The 17,994-nt window shown below is 44.0% G+C and overlaps 1 protein-coding gene across 4 annotated transcripts in view; it reads right to left on the bottom strand.

Annotated features, from left to right (window-relative positions):
* Positions 1 to 1,552: 1,552 nt before the first annotated feature.
* INVS (inversin) overlaps positions 1,553 to 17,994 on the bottom strand; it is a 167,720-nt gene continuing 151,278 nt past the window's right edge. Inside the window, exons 14-18 of one of the 4 annotated variants that reach the window (XM_023510471.1) lie at positions 11,144 to 11,254; positions 10,537 to 10,633; positions 5,940 to 6,169; positions 5,164 to 5,238; positions 1,553 to 2,155 (exon numbers count right to left, since the gene is read on the bottom strand). In XM_023510471.1, coding sequence (XP_023366239.1) covers positions 2,004 to 2,155; positions 5,164 to 5,238; positions 5,940 to 6,169; positions 10,537 to 10,633; positions 11,144 to 11,254 — 665 coding nt within the window. In that variant the 3' untranslated portion in view covers positions 1,553 to 2,003. Of the gene's footprint in view, positions 2,156 to 4,440; positions 4,823 to 5,163; positions 5,239 to 5,939; positions 6,170 to 10,536; positions 11,255 to 17,994 lie in introns of those variants that run through there. The other 3 variants (XM_003785169.3, XM_023510472.1, XM_023510470.1) reach the window with 3 other exon arrangements.

Genomic DNA, 17,994 nt, shown 5'->3' with positions numbered 1-17,994 from the left:
CACTCATGTGCAGGCTGGCTTCCTGAACTCACAACAGATGATATGTGGTTACAGGTGGTAGCACATTTTCATAGGAGCTAGGTATTAGAAAATACATAGTGATACTGTGGTGCCTTCTGTTATTTATTGAGAAATCAGCTGAATCTTTGTAATCCCCTCTAAACAAGCCTCATTCTTTGTGTTTTAATAATGATGAAAATATTAAAATTAGCAGCCTAAAAATCAGTAAAAGACTTACCTTATGTAAGTCTCTGTGAATGGCTTTCTTACTGAGCACTGACAGCGGCACCAGGTTATGTAAGTCTCTTACTACCAGCACAGTACTAAGAAAATGGAAACAACCCTAAAAATATTTGGGAGCCATATGACTTCTTTGTGCCTTGTGTTTATGAAGTCTGACAAGTAAGTTCGTGCTGTGTGTGTACACTGGCAGCACTGTTCAAACAACTCAGTGAGGTCTAAAACCTTGATAAATCTGTGTCTCAACAGCTGTGTTGATGTCACTGTGTGGCAGTGTCTTTCTGAGTGGTGGTCTATTGTTGAGTGTTTTTATATGTTACGGGAATGTCAGAGTTTAAATTAGAACAAGAACTAAGGTTAAGTTTGTTATTAAACACTTGAGTAGAAGTGAAAGGAGGGTTTATGGGGGTAATGCCATGGTGATGCACTGTACAAATGGATGAAATATTTTCTGAGAGGAGAGTGTCACCGATGAAGAGAGGTCAGGGCAGCAAGAACAAAACTGACACAAAAACATCACAAAGTTTGTCAAATTGTGCAGCAGAATTGTTGGCTGACTGAGAAGCCAGGTAAACAGAGTAATAGGAAAATCTTGGCATGAGAAAGGTGTGCTATTGCATCATGACAGAGCATCAGCTCACGCAGCACGGTCTTAGGGAATTTTAGTCATTAAATACATAACTATTGGAACAACCTCCCTAATTACCTGTTCTGGCCCCTAGTGACTTTCTTCTTTACCTGAAAATAATGGAAATATAGAAGACAATTTGATGACATTCAAGACATCCAGGGTAATCTGTGTACAACAGCTCTGATGGCCATTATGGAGTTACAGAATAGCTTGAAGGGTGGACCAGGCACTGGGATTGGGGCAGAGCTTCCCTAGAACAGTGACTGTAGTGATCCTCAGCTGCCAGGTATGTAGTGTCCCTAAGACGAGTTCATGAAGTTAATTGTCAGACTTTCTATACTCCCACAGCAGCCTCATCATTAATAGTAAATGTGTAAGAGTCCAGTATCACAGGATTTTACAATCTTTCCTGCTAATAGGAAGAGCATTTTGTAAAGACCATTAACTTCTGAAAGTTGGTGGAGAATACAAGGGTGATGAGGCCTGAGTTGGCACATTGCTCCATAAACACTGCCTGACTGATGCCTTGATACTGTGGTGCCGTTGTCTGCATGCAACAGTGAGAAAGCCATTCAGAGAGGACATGTGGCCTTCAGAGGCCAATATGGGAACAACAACATGTACAGAACAAAAAAACGTACCTGTGGTCTTATGGACAATTTCTAGATGCAAACGCGGTCATGATTCTGATCCAAAATTTAATACTAATAATGCTGAAGGCACAGTGAGCATGCCTGTTGGATTAGATACCAGGGAAGTAGTGAGATAAGGCTGCTGTGGGACAGGATCCCATCTCATTTAGGTTCATCCCTTTAGCCGAGAAACCAGGCCTGTACCAGCTAGCTGGCAGAAACCCCAATCTAGCAACCCTTTTAGTGCTTATGTTCTTAGTTTTCCTTAGACTTTACTGCTAATTACTCATTCTCATTTATAGCTGTACGAACTGAGGTGAAGGCAGCCAGCCAGGCGGTTTGCAGAGGCCTGGTCTCTGGTCCTTTCAGTGCAGGCTGTGATGGCTTACAAACAGTACCGTGCAAGAGCAGAAAGAAAATACTGTGACATTTTCTTTGTGTTTCCCCGTAAGTCTTCCCAAGATGTAAAAGGTAATAAACAAGAGAATCAGAACTCTGCACTACCGATTCCAGCTTCCTCGAACACAGTCTTCCTCCACAGGCAGTCGAAGCTTTGTTTTGTTTTTTGATTGAGTAGCTGATTGCAGATTATAAGAAAAGTTCTTTGATCTTCTACTGTTCTCAAGGAGATGTATGCACTGCAAATTGCTCACTATTAAAAACAAATAGATATTCAGGTTATTTTAATGATGAAGGGAAGAATTCATTGGTTGTGAGGAAAAATTGGATTTGGGTTCGAGCTATCCTTGGGGTGATGAGCCAGTTACTGTAGAGGCAGGATGGCTTATTACTCTCGCATTTTCTGTAATCTCCAAAGATACAGGACATCTCTTTAAGAGAGAGACTTTATTGGGAGCAGGCAGGGGCTTGGGCTAGGACTGGAAGCCTGGTCTTCAGTCTGGAATAACTAAAGTTTCTTGTGTTCTTTCTTACATAACATAGCACATAATCACCTAACACATCTTCTAACTCTTATTCCACATACATTGCAATAGTCCATTCCAGAAAATATGTTTGCTTCAAAACTATTCAGAGCCTCAAGGATGATAGACCAATAGGATATCAAACATAAGATGGATTTCCAAGGCCTTTTTATGACCTGAGTCATAGGGTGCCACAGTCAGAAAACATTAGTGATTGACAGATGAGGCCCCAAAAGATTGAGAAACCTTGCTGAAGACATTGCTAAATTTTGCTGCTTTCTGTGGAGCATGTAAACAAATAGGCTGGGTAGTTTTTAAGAATAGCAAACATTCGTCTTGATTTTTCTTCACTGTTACTTCAACAAAATTATTTGAAAATGAACGGTTGTTTTGGAACTTGGTCATGTTTCTGGCTGCCCTCAATGCCTTGAATTGGGTTGCTGTCTGCATACCCCTCTGCAGGGGGGCAGGAATATCCTGGATTCATACAGGGGGTACCATTACTGTCACTTGAGTAGTGGTTATTCCATTCAGTGGAATGGAATTTTAGAAGGAATTCTCTTATTTTTAAAGAGAAGGGCCCAGGGTGTATCAATAAAAGACTTGCTGATATTCTTGGTCTGCAGAGTAGGTGAAGAAACCTGAAGTGAGGAGGGAATGTTTCACTGTCTCACATGCACGTAGAGAAACCGTGCAAGGAAGCTGTCATTTTGCTATATCCATCTTTGTTTCTTCCCTTTTATCTTTTTGAGAAAGTCTTGCTCCACTGTCTGGGCTAGAGCGCGGTAGTGCCATTATAGCTCACTGCAGCCTCAAATTCCTGGGCTCAAGCGATCCTCCTATTTCAGCCTCCTGACTGGGACTACAAGCATGTGCTCCCAAGTCCAGCTAACTTTTTCTATTTTTTGTAGAGACAGGGTCTCGCTTTTACTCAGACTAGTTTCAAACTCCTGGCTTCAAGTAATCCTCCCACCTCAACCTCCCAAAATACTAGGATTACAGGTGTGAGCCACTGTATCTGACTGACTTCTTCCTTTTTAAATGGTGAAGGTATTATTAAAGGCTTGGGTGGGTTGTCTCCCCAAATTGGAGAGTAGGAGCAACAGTAATTCATTTACTAAATTTTTGAGCATCTACAATGTCAAGCAGTTTCCTAAAACTGAATAAAACAGTGACTAACAAACTGATTTGTTTTTCAGAAAGTCCTTAACCCCATGGAATTCTCAAAGCAAAAATGAACCTTTTTTTTTTTTTTTTGTTCAAGCCAAAGACCAGAGTTAATGCTATCTTCTTATTGGTTCACTTTGGCACCTGTGACTCCACATTTCCTGTGTGTGTCCAAGTTATGCTCATGTCATGGAAGTTAATTACAATCATGGACCTGGTGTCTGTACCACATAAGGCTCCCTCTAAATTGTACCTATCACCTCGGCCTGACCAGTCTTACGAACTGGTTAATGCTTAATGTGGGTGAGATTCGGCCTAACAATCCAGACTACCTTAAATTTGGAGTTAGGAAAAGATTCTCTTTATTTTGTTCTTACTCAATTTCATACCTTCCAAACCAGTCAGAAATATGTGTAGGATAGACAAGTTGCTTTGTTCATAGGAAGGGCTAAAACACCATTCAGTATTTCTATGAACTTGTTTACTCTGTCCTGTATGAATCCCTTAACTGAAAACTTGATTATATTGCTAAAGATTTTTAAAGATCTATGGTAGTCCTTGATTTATTTTTCTCTTAAGTCAAAGTGAGAAATTATCTGATGACTTAATTTATCTTAGTATTTGATTATTGAAATGCTAATTCTCTAGTAGCTATATCTGACAGTTGTATTTTTGAAATTATTCAATTCATGCAAGTATAATGAAAGATCTCCCCCCACCCCTAATAAAACTGTGGGCCTTGATTCCTTTGAAAGTTTCTAACTACCCTACCCAATACTCCCTGATCAGCCTGCCTATATTACATGAATTACCCAACTCTTACTAAAGATTTGGCAGTATTCTGTCCCCTACCTCCAGGTTTTTCCCCTCATCAAAAACTAAATGAATGTTAAAGTTCATGCTGACAGTCACTGTTCACCTTCGCAGCTGCACTCTGTTCCTGCAGATGACTATGTGAATCTGGGAGAGTGGGAGCACATTGTTGCCATAGCCACCCATGAGAAACACCAGACCTGGCATTAGCCGCTGACAGCACTGAACTTATCACCCACACTTAATGCTGGCATGAATGAGGAGACCCTAAGTAACTGTGACTGGGAAGAAAGTTCCCTGAGCTGCTCCTACGTGAGTGAAAGTACAGTTGAGGCTGAGCTGGACAGGAGATCAGTGTCCTCTACTTGGTGCTCTTTCCATCTTGGGGAAGGAGATGAAAGATCTTAATGTGACACCTAAGTGGAAAAAACAATTCTCAAAGTGTTCCTGTGAAGAATGACAGCATTTCCACCTCTCTCTCCCTTTATGTGAACAAGTGTGTAAAAGTGACCAGTAACAGCTCCCACTTCCAGCTTATACTGGAGACGATGTTAGTAATAACAATAGCTTTTGGTTGTGAAAGTAATCTGCCTTTCATGAGACAGGTGTTGGCTACAGTAATGATCCCACTGAAGGAGGGTACAAAACACAGACCTGAAATAACACGACCATTGCATTGGGAAACCCTGGCCATTCTGGTTCTGGTGTCTTCCACCTTTGAGGATGAAAGAGAAAAAGAAAATGCTGGCTGCCTTACCTGAATTGAGACACAGCACAGAAGTGGTTTTCGAAGATCTCGGGGGATGGTGTACTTTCCCTTCCTGAGAACAACCTGAAATTAACCAACAACTGTCATTTATCTTTGACCAGTCACAGCTGTGGCCTGATCAGGGATTAAATTCCTTATGAAGGCAAGGGCTTAAGCTTGCAGGTGCCTGCCAAGATAAATGAGGTATGGTGTGGTCCAGGGCAGAATCCTGAGATTTTGTTCCTAGACTGCAGGAAATCTTTCTAAAGGTGCTTTGGCTCAACTTCTTACTGTTGAGGAGCTAGCCAGTCTTGTTTCTACTGAGTTTATTTGGATGGCAAAAATTTTCCAGAGCTAAAAATGTTCAATTCCCAGCAGTTAATCTGCTGAAGGAGCATTTACTGTAGTGCTTGGGTTTGGGGCATTCTCACAGAAGGGAAACCCTCTACTCTTTGCACAGGAAGGGTCAAAGTGAGGTAGACAGAGTCTAGCTAAATCTTGAGTCCCTCAAATGGGTGAGGTAAAGGGAGTCCCAAGCAGACCTGGAGAGGTCTAATGGTGAGGCTTTTAGTCCTGGAGATGACAGAAGGCCTCAGAAAACCAGGATTCTGACCCAAGATCGCTGGAAGGGAGGCACTTAATGGTACTGAGAATTGTCTTGGTGCTTGAAAGTAGAGTAAGTTTTTGTCCTACTGGAGGTTTGTGCCCTATAATTAAGGGCAGTCTCATACTCTGATGTGGCCCTCCCTGGGGGTGCTAACTGTAAACTCCCAGGTGACAATTACCGTAGATTTGCTTGAGCACTGAGTGCTTGGTGGCCTTTGTGTTTGCGCTGCTCTTGGATGGACTCCTGGGGGCCTTGCTCACTGCAGGGGCCTTCGGGAGCTTTGGGTCCAGTTCCTTCCTCCACACCTGGAGGAGCAATGCCGTACATTCTCGGTTCCACCTGTCCACGTTGCCAGCTCCAAGCTGCTTCATATGCAGGAGATAGGACAGATGCTTCCTGAGCTGGTAGCTGGGGGAGATGGAGGAGAGCAAAGTCTTTAATGTCACAATACTGAGAAAATGAAATTTCTTTTTTTTTTTTTTTTTTTTTGAGACGGAGCTTCAAGCTATCCCCCTGGGTAGAGTGCCATGGCATCACGCTCACAGCAACCTCTAACTCCTGGGCTCAAGCAAGTCTCCTGCCTCAGCCTCCCAAGTAGCTGGGACTACAGGCGCCTGCCACAACGCCTGGCCGTTTTTTGGCTGCAGCCATCATTGTTGTTTGGCGGGCCCAGGCTGGGGATTTGAACCCACCACCTTAGGTGTATGTGGCTGGCGCCTTAGCCGCTTGAGCCACAGGCGCTGAGCCGAAAATGAAATTTCTTTAAGGTTCCTAAAAGATACAGGAATAATATTTGCTGAACTGGGAGATTCATTAAGGCTGCCAATTCTAACATCAGTGCAACATGTGCAATGCTGAATTCTATCTTTTTATATCATCAAATAACTTCCTGAACTAGGGTTCAATCAGAGGGGTCCTTGCCCCTGTGGAGCTCACAGACCAGTGGGGCAGGCTGAGGTGTAACAAGGAGGTGCAGCATGTGGAGTATTGTCCAGGAGCAAGGAGCTCCAAAGGGTATGGGAGAGAGTGCAGGACTGACCGTTGCTGGCAGTGAGTGTGGTGAGGCTTTCCCAGGCTACTATCTGTGCTGGGTTTGAAAGGATGAGCAGGAGCTCACCAGGCGGAGATGTGCATTCTAGGCAGCAGAACTGGGCATATGGGGGCAGAGGTGTGGGCATTTGAGCAAGAAAGACCTACTGCGATGTGGTGAAAGCATTGTGTACTCAGCCTCACTCAACCTGCATTTGTTGAGGGTCTGCTGTAAACAAGGCACTTTGCACCTGTCAACTAGACCTTAGGAGGTGCAAAAACCTGAGTAACTTGCAGAAGGTCACACAGCCAGAGCTGGGAGAAAACAACATTTGAACTCAGGGCTGTCTGGCCCAACAGCCAAATGCTGCTGTGGACTTTGGTCTGCATTCTGCATATCCTGGGGACCCACTGAGTACTTCAAGATGAGTAAAAGTAAGAGCTGTGCTTTCTTAAGATCATTCTGCTGTACATGGCGGGCCTTGGAGTAGGGAGGGACAGGAGGATGGTGGCTATGTTTACATCCAGGGTTTCTATGGTCCTTTTTATCCCATGGGAACTCCCAAACTTATTATTGAACACAACAACTATTTTGAAACCTACAAAGGATTCATCCTTATAGTGTATGAAAAAAAGGGGGAAAAAAACCTCCAAAGGAAAGCTGCATCAGTGTTCATCATCTATAACTATTTATTCCTGGTGAGCCTATGGGTAGCTGCAGAGAGCAACCAGCCCCATGCTTGATTTTACAACACACCAAATGAGAGGTAAGTGTTATCCTAAGTCTGCTAAAGGCTCCTTGCAGTGTGTGGTGTGGCCTCTTTCCACAGGCTGATTCAAATCACCCAGTATAATCCTTCTGATTCCTAGAGGAAACACACCATGGCATCCCTCTACCAGATGCATGCCGCATTTCCCAAAAGCCAGCTGCAGAGAAAAGCTAGGGTGATGAGGCTCTGTGGCTCCACAATTCAGTTTCTCCCACTGAGATGCCGAGTATCTTTTACACCCTGTGCTCTAACAGGTGGAGGACTCATAGGGTAGCTCAGGTGTTGGCCAAAGTGTGAGTAGTTTCCACTTTCAGTGGGCACAGCTTCTACCAAATCAGCTCTGGTACTGAGAGTGTGAATCGGTATCCAGGGGACACACTGGTCCTTGTGGTCAGAGAAACAGCCTCTGTTCTGTTCCCAAGGAGAATACATACACTCTGCTGGCTTGTTGAGAATCCTTGTCCACTAGTCCCTTCCCACCCTGGCTCTTCTATGGTCCAGCCTAGTCTTGCTTATCAGCCCAGAACGTGCTGCAGGAGGGCTGATAGGGCGGGAGCTTGCACATGTTCGGGTAAAGCTGAAGTATTTACACAGCAACTGCTTTTAACCATGGCAACTTTCCAGCTCAGCTTGTCCACTATCTGGTTTCGATCTTTAAAATATTCAAGTCTTAATTGGGAATAAAACTCATATTTCACTGTAGGTTTCATTTTCTCCAGGCCAAGGCTGAGTCTGCCCACCCTGTCTCTGTGTATCTTCCGCCCCGTTCTCCATCCTCACACGCCGCTGTAATGACAGCCTGCACTTACTGAGCACTTGTGAGTGCAGCCCTGCCTGCCACCCTTCCCTCCTGCTCCTTGGGTTTGGTGTCAGACACACCGTTCCAGGACAATACTGTGGGCTCTGTAGTTAAAATGGAAAGCAGTTAAAATACAACAGAATCAGTGAAAATTTGTTTATTATCACCAAACACGTGGCTTTCCACAACGTGTGGCATGCCTCAGGTTCTTTGGGAATTGATGTCCCCAGGCCTCCAAACTACACAATGGCACAGCCAGAGTGTCCTGTAGCATGGCCTGCCCAGGTGTGCGTGTTAGACCACGAGCCCACTGTTCTTCAGGGCAATGACTGAAGGTTCACTGACTCCTCTGGACACTTACTGACAGGACCTGTCAGCTTCTGATTCTTCAAAGGAGTCAAAGAACAGACAGCCAGAAGGAGACATTTCAGCTACACAGCAGCTGTGAGGCCTGATGTGGTCAACTGTGCTGGCTTGCTTAGATCCCAGGCTTCAGCCAAAAAACTTAACAAAAGTTCCTCTGGATGGCAGCCAGTGCATGTCCTGGCACAGCTCTCAACTAAGGGGAGCAATGGCCACTCCATCTGAGGCTTCAGAGGCCTATCTCAGCTCACAGCCAGTGTGGGCACATCCTAGCTCTGTAACAGGAGGCTGGTTAACCTCCATGCTCCAGTTTCCTTGTCTGTGAACTGGGGATAAGAGCTGCTGGGGGTTATTGTGGCAAATAAATGAGTTAATGTATAAAAAACTACTTTAAACAGTTTCTGCCACAACTGCCCCATAAACAATTAAGTACTCATGTTAGTGACAGTAGTAACATCACCCTGCTCCTAGGTGGGACCCTGGAGTGTGTGAGCACCATCCAGCCTGTTCTTAGGCAAAGAGCATGAGGCCTGCCTCAATGTGCACTATCTTGACCACAGCAAAAACCAATCATGTGAGAGAAGGCTCTTGGATTTGAGTCAGACAGAGGCTCACAAGGACAAGTAATTTTTCCTCTCTTGTCTGAAAAACAGAGATACTAATACCTATCATGATAGCTTCCTGGTGTGGCTGGTGATCCAATGGGAGCAGGTGTGAGAGAGGACTTAGTCAATGACTGAGAGCTTGAACAGACACGAGGATACCTTATTGCAATGGCTGGGCAAGCACAGCCGGATCACATGGCTCTGGGTGAGACAGTCCTGGGCACATTTCCAGACCTCTCCCTGGACCTCCAAAGAATCTACCTTGTTCTCTTCTTTTCTGCCACTGTTAGGGTTCTCTCAGCCCCCTTTTTCTCTTTCTCCTGAGAGGCCTTGATACTTGGCATGCTTGTTCTTGTAGTGATTTACTTATGCTGTCCCCTGTCAGTCTTCCTCTCTCCAGCAACGGAAGCCACATAACTGCCTCCTACTGGCCATGGGCTCAGCCTTTCCCTGGACACCATCATCACTGTCACGCCCAGTTTAGAATTAGGCCCCAGTGAGCCGACAGCATGAAAGAGATTATGAGATACATGAAAACTGGTAGCAAAGGACTCCTCTTGGCTTCCCTTAATTACCCCCTCAAGGTAACCGTCTTACCATACCAGGATACTGTCACTGTCAGTCTTTTAAGACAACCACCCCCACTCCCAGAGCCTGTTCCACTTTTGAGCTTGGCAGGTGCTCAGACAGGTTTATGTAATACATTTTGGTCAATTCAACCCAGGTCTTGGCTTAGTATTTGGAATATGACTAAACCCTGGGTAGTAAAGACATAAAAAGAAGAAAAATATAGTATCTTGTATGTAGCCTTTAGGATTTATGAAGCATGCATTATTTTCTCATTCTAGCAACATGTCATATAAACAGGACAAGTGACAATTGTTAAATCCTATTTTATAGATGAGGAAACTGAGGATCAGAGAAGCCAAGTGATTTGCCCAAAGTCACATAAAAAGCTTTACCTGAACCCCAAGCTTCCTGGTTACAAACCTAGGACCTTTACACCACACTGTCCTGGGTACTTGCCCATCTTTCCGGGCAAAAGCATCTTATCTTCCAGATAGCTGAAACAATGTAAATTAACGGCTCTACACATGTGTGAATTTCATGGGTAGGCTCCACATGACGTTCACTAGGAAAACATGGGGAGCACAGGGGTGGGGTCAGGAACAACAAGGCTCGAGGACACTGCAGCAGCTCCGTTCCTACCTTCGCCAAGCACGCTGGATGACTGCTGCCGCCTTGTTCTTTTTGCGAAACAGCTCTTTCCGACTTCTTTCTCTCTGGATTATCTGCAGTCGGAGCTCTACGGGGAGAAGGTCAATATTCACACTCTGCCCAGAGAGGGGAACAGGTGCTGGATCAGTCTCCTTAGATACCTGAATGTCCTCGGACAGGACAGATGTCCCCATTGTCCTGGCTCCTGACCTCAACTCCTCTGTGCTCTGTGGCAAATCTGAATAGACCCCTCCTGCGAGCTTGGTCTGTGTCACTTTGTTTCTTGGTGTGCGATGCTGGAGAGAATTCTGCCCAGCATGGACCACCTCCCCCCTGGCACTGCCAGGCCGGCTAGAACCAGCTGGGGAGCACCTTCCTCCTTTGAGCTCTTGAATGCGCCTTTTCTGAGGGGCACATTTGGCCGTGGGTGCCGTGCCCTGCCACCTGCTGGGCTTCCGGTGCCCATCCTGGTGTGGCAGACTTGCAGCTGCCCGATGGGGGTCCTCTCCTTTGTCATCAGGCCTGGCCACCCTAATGCAGGGGGGCTGCTTCAAGAGGCCTTTTCCCTTTTCACACTGCTGAGTGCCAGCTGTCTCACCTCTGGACTTCTCAACAGAGGAGACTCCTGGACGCCTGTTTTCATCACTGCCTTCATTGGGTCTGAAGTGAACACAGGCAGAGCGGCCTTTAGAAAGTTCTCTGGATATTTCTTAGGGAAACAAAATGCAGAAGAATATTTATTTTCCAAAACTTGCACAGTAGGAAAATTTGTTCACATAAAATATTCAGACTTAGCATATAGCATCACATAGTAGTGGCAATTATGATTAGGAAAATAACTGTTTAACTTCTTTTTTTTTGAAACAGAATCTATTCTGTCACCCTGGGTAGAGTACCATGGAGTGATAGCTCACAGCAACCTCAAACTCTTGAGCTCAAGCGATCCTCTTGCTTCAGCCTCCTGAGGAGCTGGGACTACTGGGGCCTGCCACAACACTGGCTAGTTTTTCTATTTTTAGTAGAGACAGGGTCTTGTTCTTGCTCAGGCTGGTCTCAAACTCCCGAGCTCAAGCAATCTACCCACCTCAGCCTTCCAGAGTGCTAGGATTATAGGCCTGAGCCACCATGCCCAGCTAAAAACTGCTTAACCTCTATGTCTAGCCACATAATACATAAGCTGGAAGCCTTTGACTTGTCATACTTTTAAGAAAATAAAAGAACTCTCTGGAAGCCAAAAAGAGAAAACTGAAAATTAAAGCAATAAGTACACGTATGTGAGTTAATCCAACAACTTTCTAAGCATAGAGTAGTGTTTGAGTGGGCAATGGACAGCCTTATTAAATACCCGATTGTGTTTTAACATCCAGATAAGAACAAAAAATGAGGCTTTGCAGGTCCAGTTAGTTGGACTCAAGACTATGAACCCAGGACTCTTGAAGAAATATATATACCTTTGGGAAATTAAATAGATCTGCTTTCTGGCAGATATACCTTTGGAAAATGACAAGGAATTTTGTTACAGCCTAGGTTCTGGATGGGTTAGAGTCTGTCATAGTGATCTTTCTAAGATTATGTCTCCTTCCATTTCCCTATTTGAAACAACAAGGTTAATTATAATAACAGTTCACATTTACAGGCACTGTAATGGACTTTAGGCACTGTCCTTAAATCTTTGTATGGGCTCTTTCATTGATGTTCACAAATTTCTAAGGCAGTCATTATTATATTTTTTTTAATAAAGAAATTGAAGCCTCGAGAGGCAAAGTAACTTGCTAAAGACTACACAGCTAGTAAGTGGTAGACTCTAAATGTGAACCTAGGCTGTGTCATTCCAAAGCTTGTACATTTAGCCAATATGCTTTGCACATAAGGTAAACAACAAACAGGAAGAATTATTATGAGAGAGAAGGTAAAAAGTGCTTGACTTGTTAGGAGACCTTGGACAAATCCCCATTTCCGGGCCTCAGTTTCCTGCCTTGTTTTGGGGAGGCAGTGCTAGATGCTCTCTGAAGACTCTCAAACTCTAACATTCTCTATGAATCAGAATGGGAGAGAAAAAAGAAAAGGTCAGCATTTCCCATCTCTGGGTTCTTGCTGGAGGGCCCACCCTTTGAGTCAACATTGCCTGACCACTGATATGTCGAAGCAGCTGTAGCCTTTCTTTATAAAGTGGCTAATAGGGTCCTCTGCCCAATTATGTTGGTGTCTCCTAAGGATACCATAACCTCTAGGCAATGGTTAGTCTCCTAAGGATACCATAACCTCTAGGCAATGGTTAGTCTTGATTCCCAGAAGTGCTTCCCTATTTTCCGACTCTTAGGCAGGTGAATAAGGTTAAGTCTCCCCATGAAATTGGAGCTCTCTTTCCTTACATCTAAAGCAGTCTCACTGTCCTCCTTTCTTTCAGCTGTCCCCAAAGTCTGGATGCTTGGCTTCTGTTTACATGTGTGTTTGAATCTGGCTATTCACAAAGGTATCTTTTCAGGATACCACCTCCCATCCTCAAATAAGTGAGAAGCTCCCCTGTCTCTATGTTGTTTTAGAACAGTAACTTAGAAAATTTTCAACAGTGTCCTCTAGCAAGACATAAATCTTACAACGTGGCCTGGTTTACTCATATGCACGCATGTGCACACACACATATACACATAGCTGTAACCAAAACAGAGCTCATTACTCTTCCAATATACTTTGGTATTTTCTTTTTCTTTTTTTTTTTTTTTTTCAGTTTTTGGCCGGGGTTGGGTTTGAACCCACCACCTCTAGCATATGGGACTGGCCGCCTACTTTGAGCCATAGGCACCACCCCGATATTTTCTATTATAGTCTATATCATAAAAATATGCTGGTTCATGAGTCATATATGGCTTGAAAATCATAAAATCATGTACTAGGATTTCCTTGAGGAGATCTTGTTAGTATTAGTGTAATTAAAGGAAAAAAGGTCTGGTGATTAGAAACTGAAAGACTGTGGATGTGAGGCTTCTCCATTAGAATGTGATCCTGTCCGCAGTAGATCTGACTGCCTTCAGGCTGATGTCTCAGGGTGTTTTTTAATCAGCAAGGTGACATGAACCACACCTGTGTAGTTGTAAGAAGTCTGAAGTTACTGTGTTCTTCTCTCTGCTCTGGAGAGCACTGAATTAGGGCCATTATTAGCATTGTACATTTGAAGTTACAGTGATTAAGTGTAATTCTTGGGGTACAGAGTAAACTTCAACCAAACCTTTAATGGGTGGTTTCTAAGAGAATTCAGGTCAAGAAGTATTTACCTATATACCCAATGTGTGTTTACTACTATAGAAAAGAAGCGGGTGGTCCTTAGCCTTAATTGATAATTCAGTATGGCTGGCACAATGTGTGGGCTCAAAAACATAGTTGTTGGATGAATACATTGCATAAATAATCTAGTAAATTGTGCAAAGCAAATCTTTGCCATAAAAATGATATTCTGTTACATGACTATAACCAACACTTTTCATCTTGTGTTTAATGACCTTTCATCTCTGAATCTCTAGCACCTAGCTTGTGCTATCTAACTATAAATTCAGCAAGTATTTTCTTGTGTGCCAGACACCCTGCAAGGTGCTAGAGATACAGAAGTTAACAGATGCATGGCCTCTCCTGACAGACTGTTTAATGGGCAAAGATTTTCCTCATCCTAACAGGCATGTACTTTTCTAATGTAATACTGCCACGTCTTCTATCCAAAGGTGGAGTCTATTTCTCTGCTTCCTTAAATCTGGGCTGACAGTGTAACTTGCTCTGATCTGCAAAATAAGGTAGAAATGATATGGAAGTTCTGGGGTCTAGGCCTCAAGATGTCTTGCAGCTTCTTTTTTTTTGAGACAGAGTCTCATTTTGTTGCTCTGGGTAGAATGCTGTGACGTCATAGCTCACAGCAACCTCAAACTCTTTGGGCTCAAGTGATCTCCTTGCCTCAGCCTCCAGAATAGCTGGGACTACAGGCGCCTGCCATAAAGCCTGGCTATTTTTTAGAGATGGTGTCTCACTCTTGCTCAGGCTGGTCTTGAACTCCTGAGCTCAGGCAATCCACCCACCTCAGCCTCCCAGAGTCTAGGATTACAGGTGTGAGCTACTGCACACTGCCAGATGTCTTGCAGCTTCCGCCTTTTTCCTCTCAGAGCAGTGCTCTGAGTATGTAGGGAAGAGGGTTTAGTGGAGAATGAAAGGCAGCACAGAAAAGCATGAAGGTACCTCAGTGCACAGACAGCACCACTTGCCAGACATATAAGGGAGGCCACCTAGGGCTTTCCAGCCCAGTCAGCCTTCTAGCAGCCACACGAGCTCAAGTCATCTAGCAGAACTGCCTACCTAACTCACAGACCAGTGGGAAATAAACTGTTGATGTTTTAAGCCACTTACTTTTGGGGGTACTCTGTTATGGCACAAGAGAAAGCCAACACAGAAAATGACAACTAAAAAGACAGGTGTCCTAAAAAAAATCTAATACACACGGCATGACTCTGGGACTGGTTGGTGAACAGAAACTGGGAAGGCAATGAGAGAATGTTGGTGAAGGTGAGAAGAACAGAGAAAAAGCTGCATTGGAGTCTAGAGAACGGTGAACCTTGTTATTCAGTGACAGAATAACTGGCAAAATTTTCACCTGCAGTAACTTGGAAGATAGAAGATATACCTAATGAACTCACAGATACGGCACAGGAGATTTCCAGGTGGAATCTCAAAGAAACCAAGTGCTTTTTAAGCTGCTTACGATGAAGTATTGGGAAAAAGAAAGAAAATACAGAACTACTAAGTTGTCAGCAGAATTCAGAGGAAGCATAAAGAACCCAGGATATGCTGGGTTAGAAAAGAAAACTGTTAAACATTTTTAATCTCTCCAGCCAGCAAGAGTCCTATTGTAAGACATGGCCTCAGAATAAGAAAATCAAATCAATAGTAGGGTTGTAGGACCCTTTATTAAGAGCTCAAAAATATTCAAGGTAGTGCTTAGTGGGCCCTCTCAGCACCATTCTCAGGCAAAAGAATGTCTAAGAATTTCAAGGACACTTCCCCACAGAAGTCTGAGCCACTCAAATTAGTCTGATGTGGTTTGAAAATTAGTTATAAATGTGGTTTTTGGAACATGGAATGAGCCCAATTGGATTCACAGGAAACTCGTGAGCTTTCTGAGATAATTGTGTCGCTGAGTATCTCCAGGCGGAAATGGTGAGGCTTTCAAAACAAAAAGAAGCCTCTGGGTCCCCAGTGTCCTACGGTCAGGAAACAGAATAAGAACGCTACTCAACTGCAAACAGGGGCCATTTCTATGTTCCCAGGGAACACAGCCAGGGGTCCAGGTAGCCGAGCCAGAGACCCTAAGCAAAGAATATCCCGTAACTTGGAGTAGGGGCCCTACTGACCAGCTGGCTTTCTGAATTGCTATGTGCCTCCCACTCCACCCCTTTTTGGAACAAGAACGTCTAGGGTGGGTTTCTGGTCCCGTCTGGCCACTGCTTGTTGCATGTGGGGGAGGGGTTAGTAACGTGTCTTTTGGTTGAGTGTCCCTCAGTCAAGTGAAGTCCTGCCTGGGGAACCTGGGCCACGTCTGGACCTGATACAGGAGGTCTCAAGCTTCTAGACTTCACGTATGATGTGATAATCAGGATGAGATTTTGGGGTCCTGAGATAGGAGTTAGAATATCTTGCCTGTGGGAGGAATATGAATAATCTGTGACCAAAAAGGAACTCGATGGATAGTTTCATAGCCCAAATTCCCCCCATCCTAGGAGGCGTAGAGGTGGAACTATTTCCCCACATCACTGCGTCTGGAGTGGTCTTTTAACTTTCTTTTGACCACCGTAAGGTGGTGAGCAAAAGCGCCTGTTTCTCAAGGGGTCTCGCACCTTTTGCCTTTGCTTTCTGAGAACGCAATTCTGTCTTGAGACCACCATGTAGGAAGCCAGTCTAGTCTACTGGAGGACTGACGGCCAGGATCAACTGCTAGACGGTCAGTTAGTGTGTCTGAGACCAGACCATTCAACTGACTTTCCACCTGAATGTGGGTGAGACCTGCAGGAAAGCCCAACCACGCTATAGAATCAGGAGAAACAGTAATTGCTATTGAAAGCTACTTAGGTTTTGTGTGGTTTATGATATAGCAGCTGACAACTGAAACAATCCTACTCTTTATAGATCCTATAGTCTACTGAAAAAAATAAAGTCAACCAGTAACAACAGTGAAAGCTGATGATCTTTATAATAGGGAAATATAGGGCAGGGATCAGAGCGTATAGCAGGAAAATGTAGCCTCACTGAGTGGGGAGAGACGGCTGTACAGAAGAAGGAATATTCACCCTGAGATCTGAAAAAAAAGTACAGGAAGCACCAACTGCAGAGGCCCCGAGCTAAGAAAAACTCATGGAAATTCACCATGGCTGTCACATTCTGGGAGCCTAATTAGAGAATAAACGGATGTGCATGGAACACAGTATCACTTTCCTTAGGAGTTGCACTGCTGACACACTATCACTGTAAAGTGGATTATGGCCTTAAATTCCAGGAATGTTTATGGTCATTTATGTGTATTTTTATGTAGTTATTCTTGGCTAGATGAGCTGTATGGCTTAATAATGATAGTTACTGAGGACCTCCTGTGCGTCATGGTCTATAATAAATACTCTATATTGATTATTTTATCTCTATCCAAAACTACCTTGCAGGGTAGAGAATGTACACCCTACTTTATAGGTAAGGAAATTAAGGTTCAGTGAGACAATCTGAATTGTCCAAACCCTGAATGAAGTGACCCTTTCTCAGAGTCCACAGGTCAAAACTATTTTCAGAATAATACTAAGACATCATTTGTCTTTCTTACTGTGTTGGCATCTACACTTAGATTTTGGGAGGGATCCCACCATTCTCTAACTTGTAAGAGTGAACTCAATGTGTTTGAATTGCTTTGTGCTAACAATATGACTCAGGCCTAACACCTGCTTTCCTTTTGGGAGGCTGGACAGAATTTTGGCATGTATTAGGCGGAGGGTATCTATGAGACTGACTCCTGATAAAAATTCTGGAGTTGTACCAGCTTTCCTTGTGGACAAAAGGTTGTCTAACTGGTTGTTACAATTTATTGTTGAACGAATGAATTGTGTTGTGTGTGGGTCCGTTGGAAGAGGACTCTCGGGAAGCCTGTGCCTCGTTTCCTCTGGACTTGCTCCAAGTACCTTTTCCCTTTGCTGATGTTGCTTTGTGTCTTTCTGTTATAATAAATCATAGCTGTGAGTACAACTATATGCTGAATCCTGTGAGTCCTCCTCACAAATTACCAAAGCTGGGAGCAGTCACTGGAACCCTGACACAGTAAGCGAACTCCAAATAGGATAAAGTGCAAAAACTCAAGCCAAAACACATCAGATTAGACTTTCGAAAATTAAAGATAAAGGAAAAAAAGTCATGAAAGCAGTCAGAGAGAAATGACGT

This window comes from Otolemur garnettii, unplaced genomic scaffold (assembly GCF_000181295.1).
Source record: "Otolemur garnettii isolate 467f Iridium unplaced genomic scaffold, OtoGar3 scaffold00014, whole genome shotgun sequence".
Taxonomy (NCBI): domain Eukaryota; kingdom Metazoa; phylum Chordata; class Mammalia; order Primates; family Galagidae; genus Otolemur; species Otolemur garnettii.
Note: the sequence above shows the minus strand (reverse complement) of the source record. Positions and strands in the feature narration are given on the sequence as shown.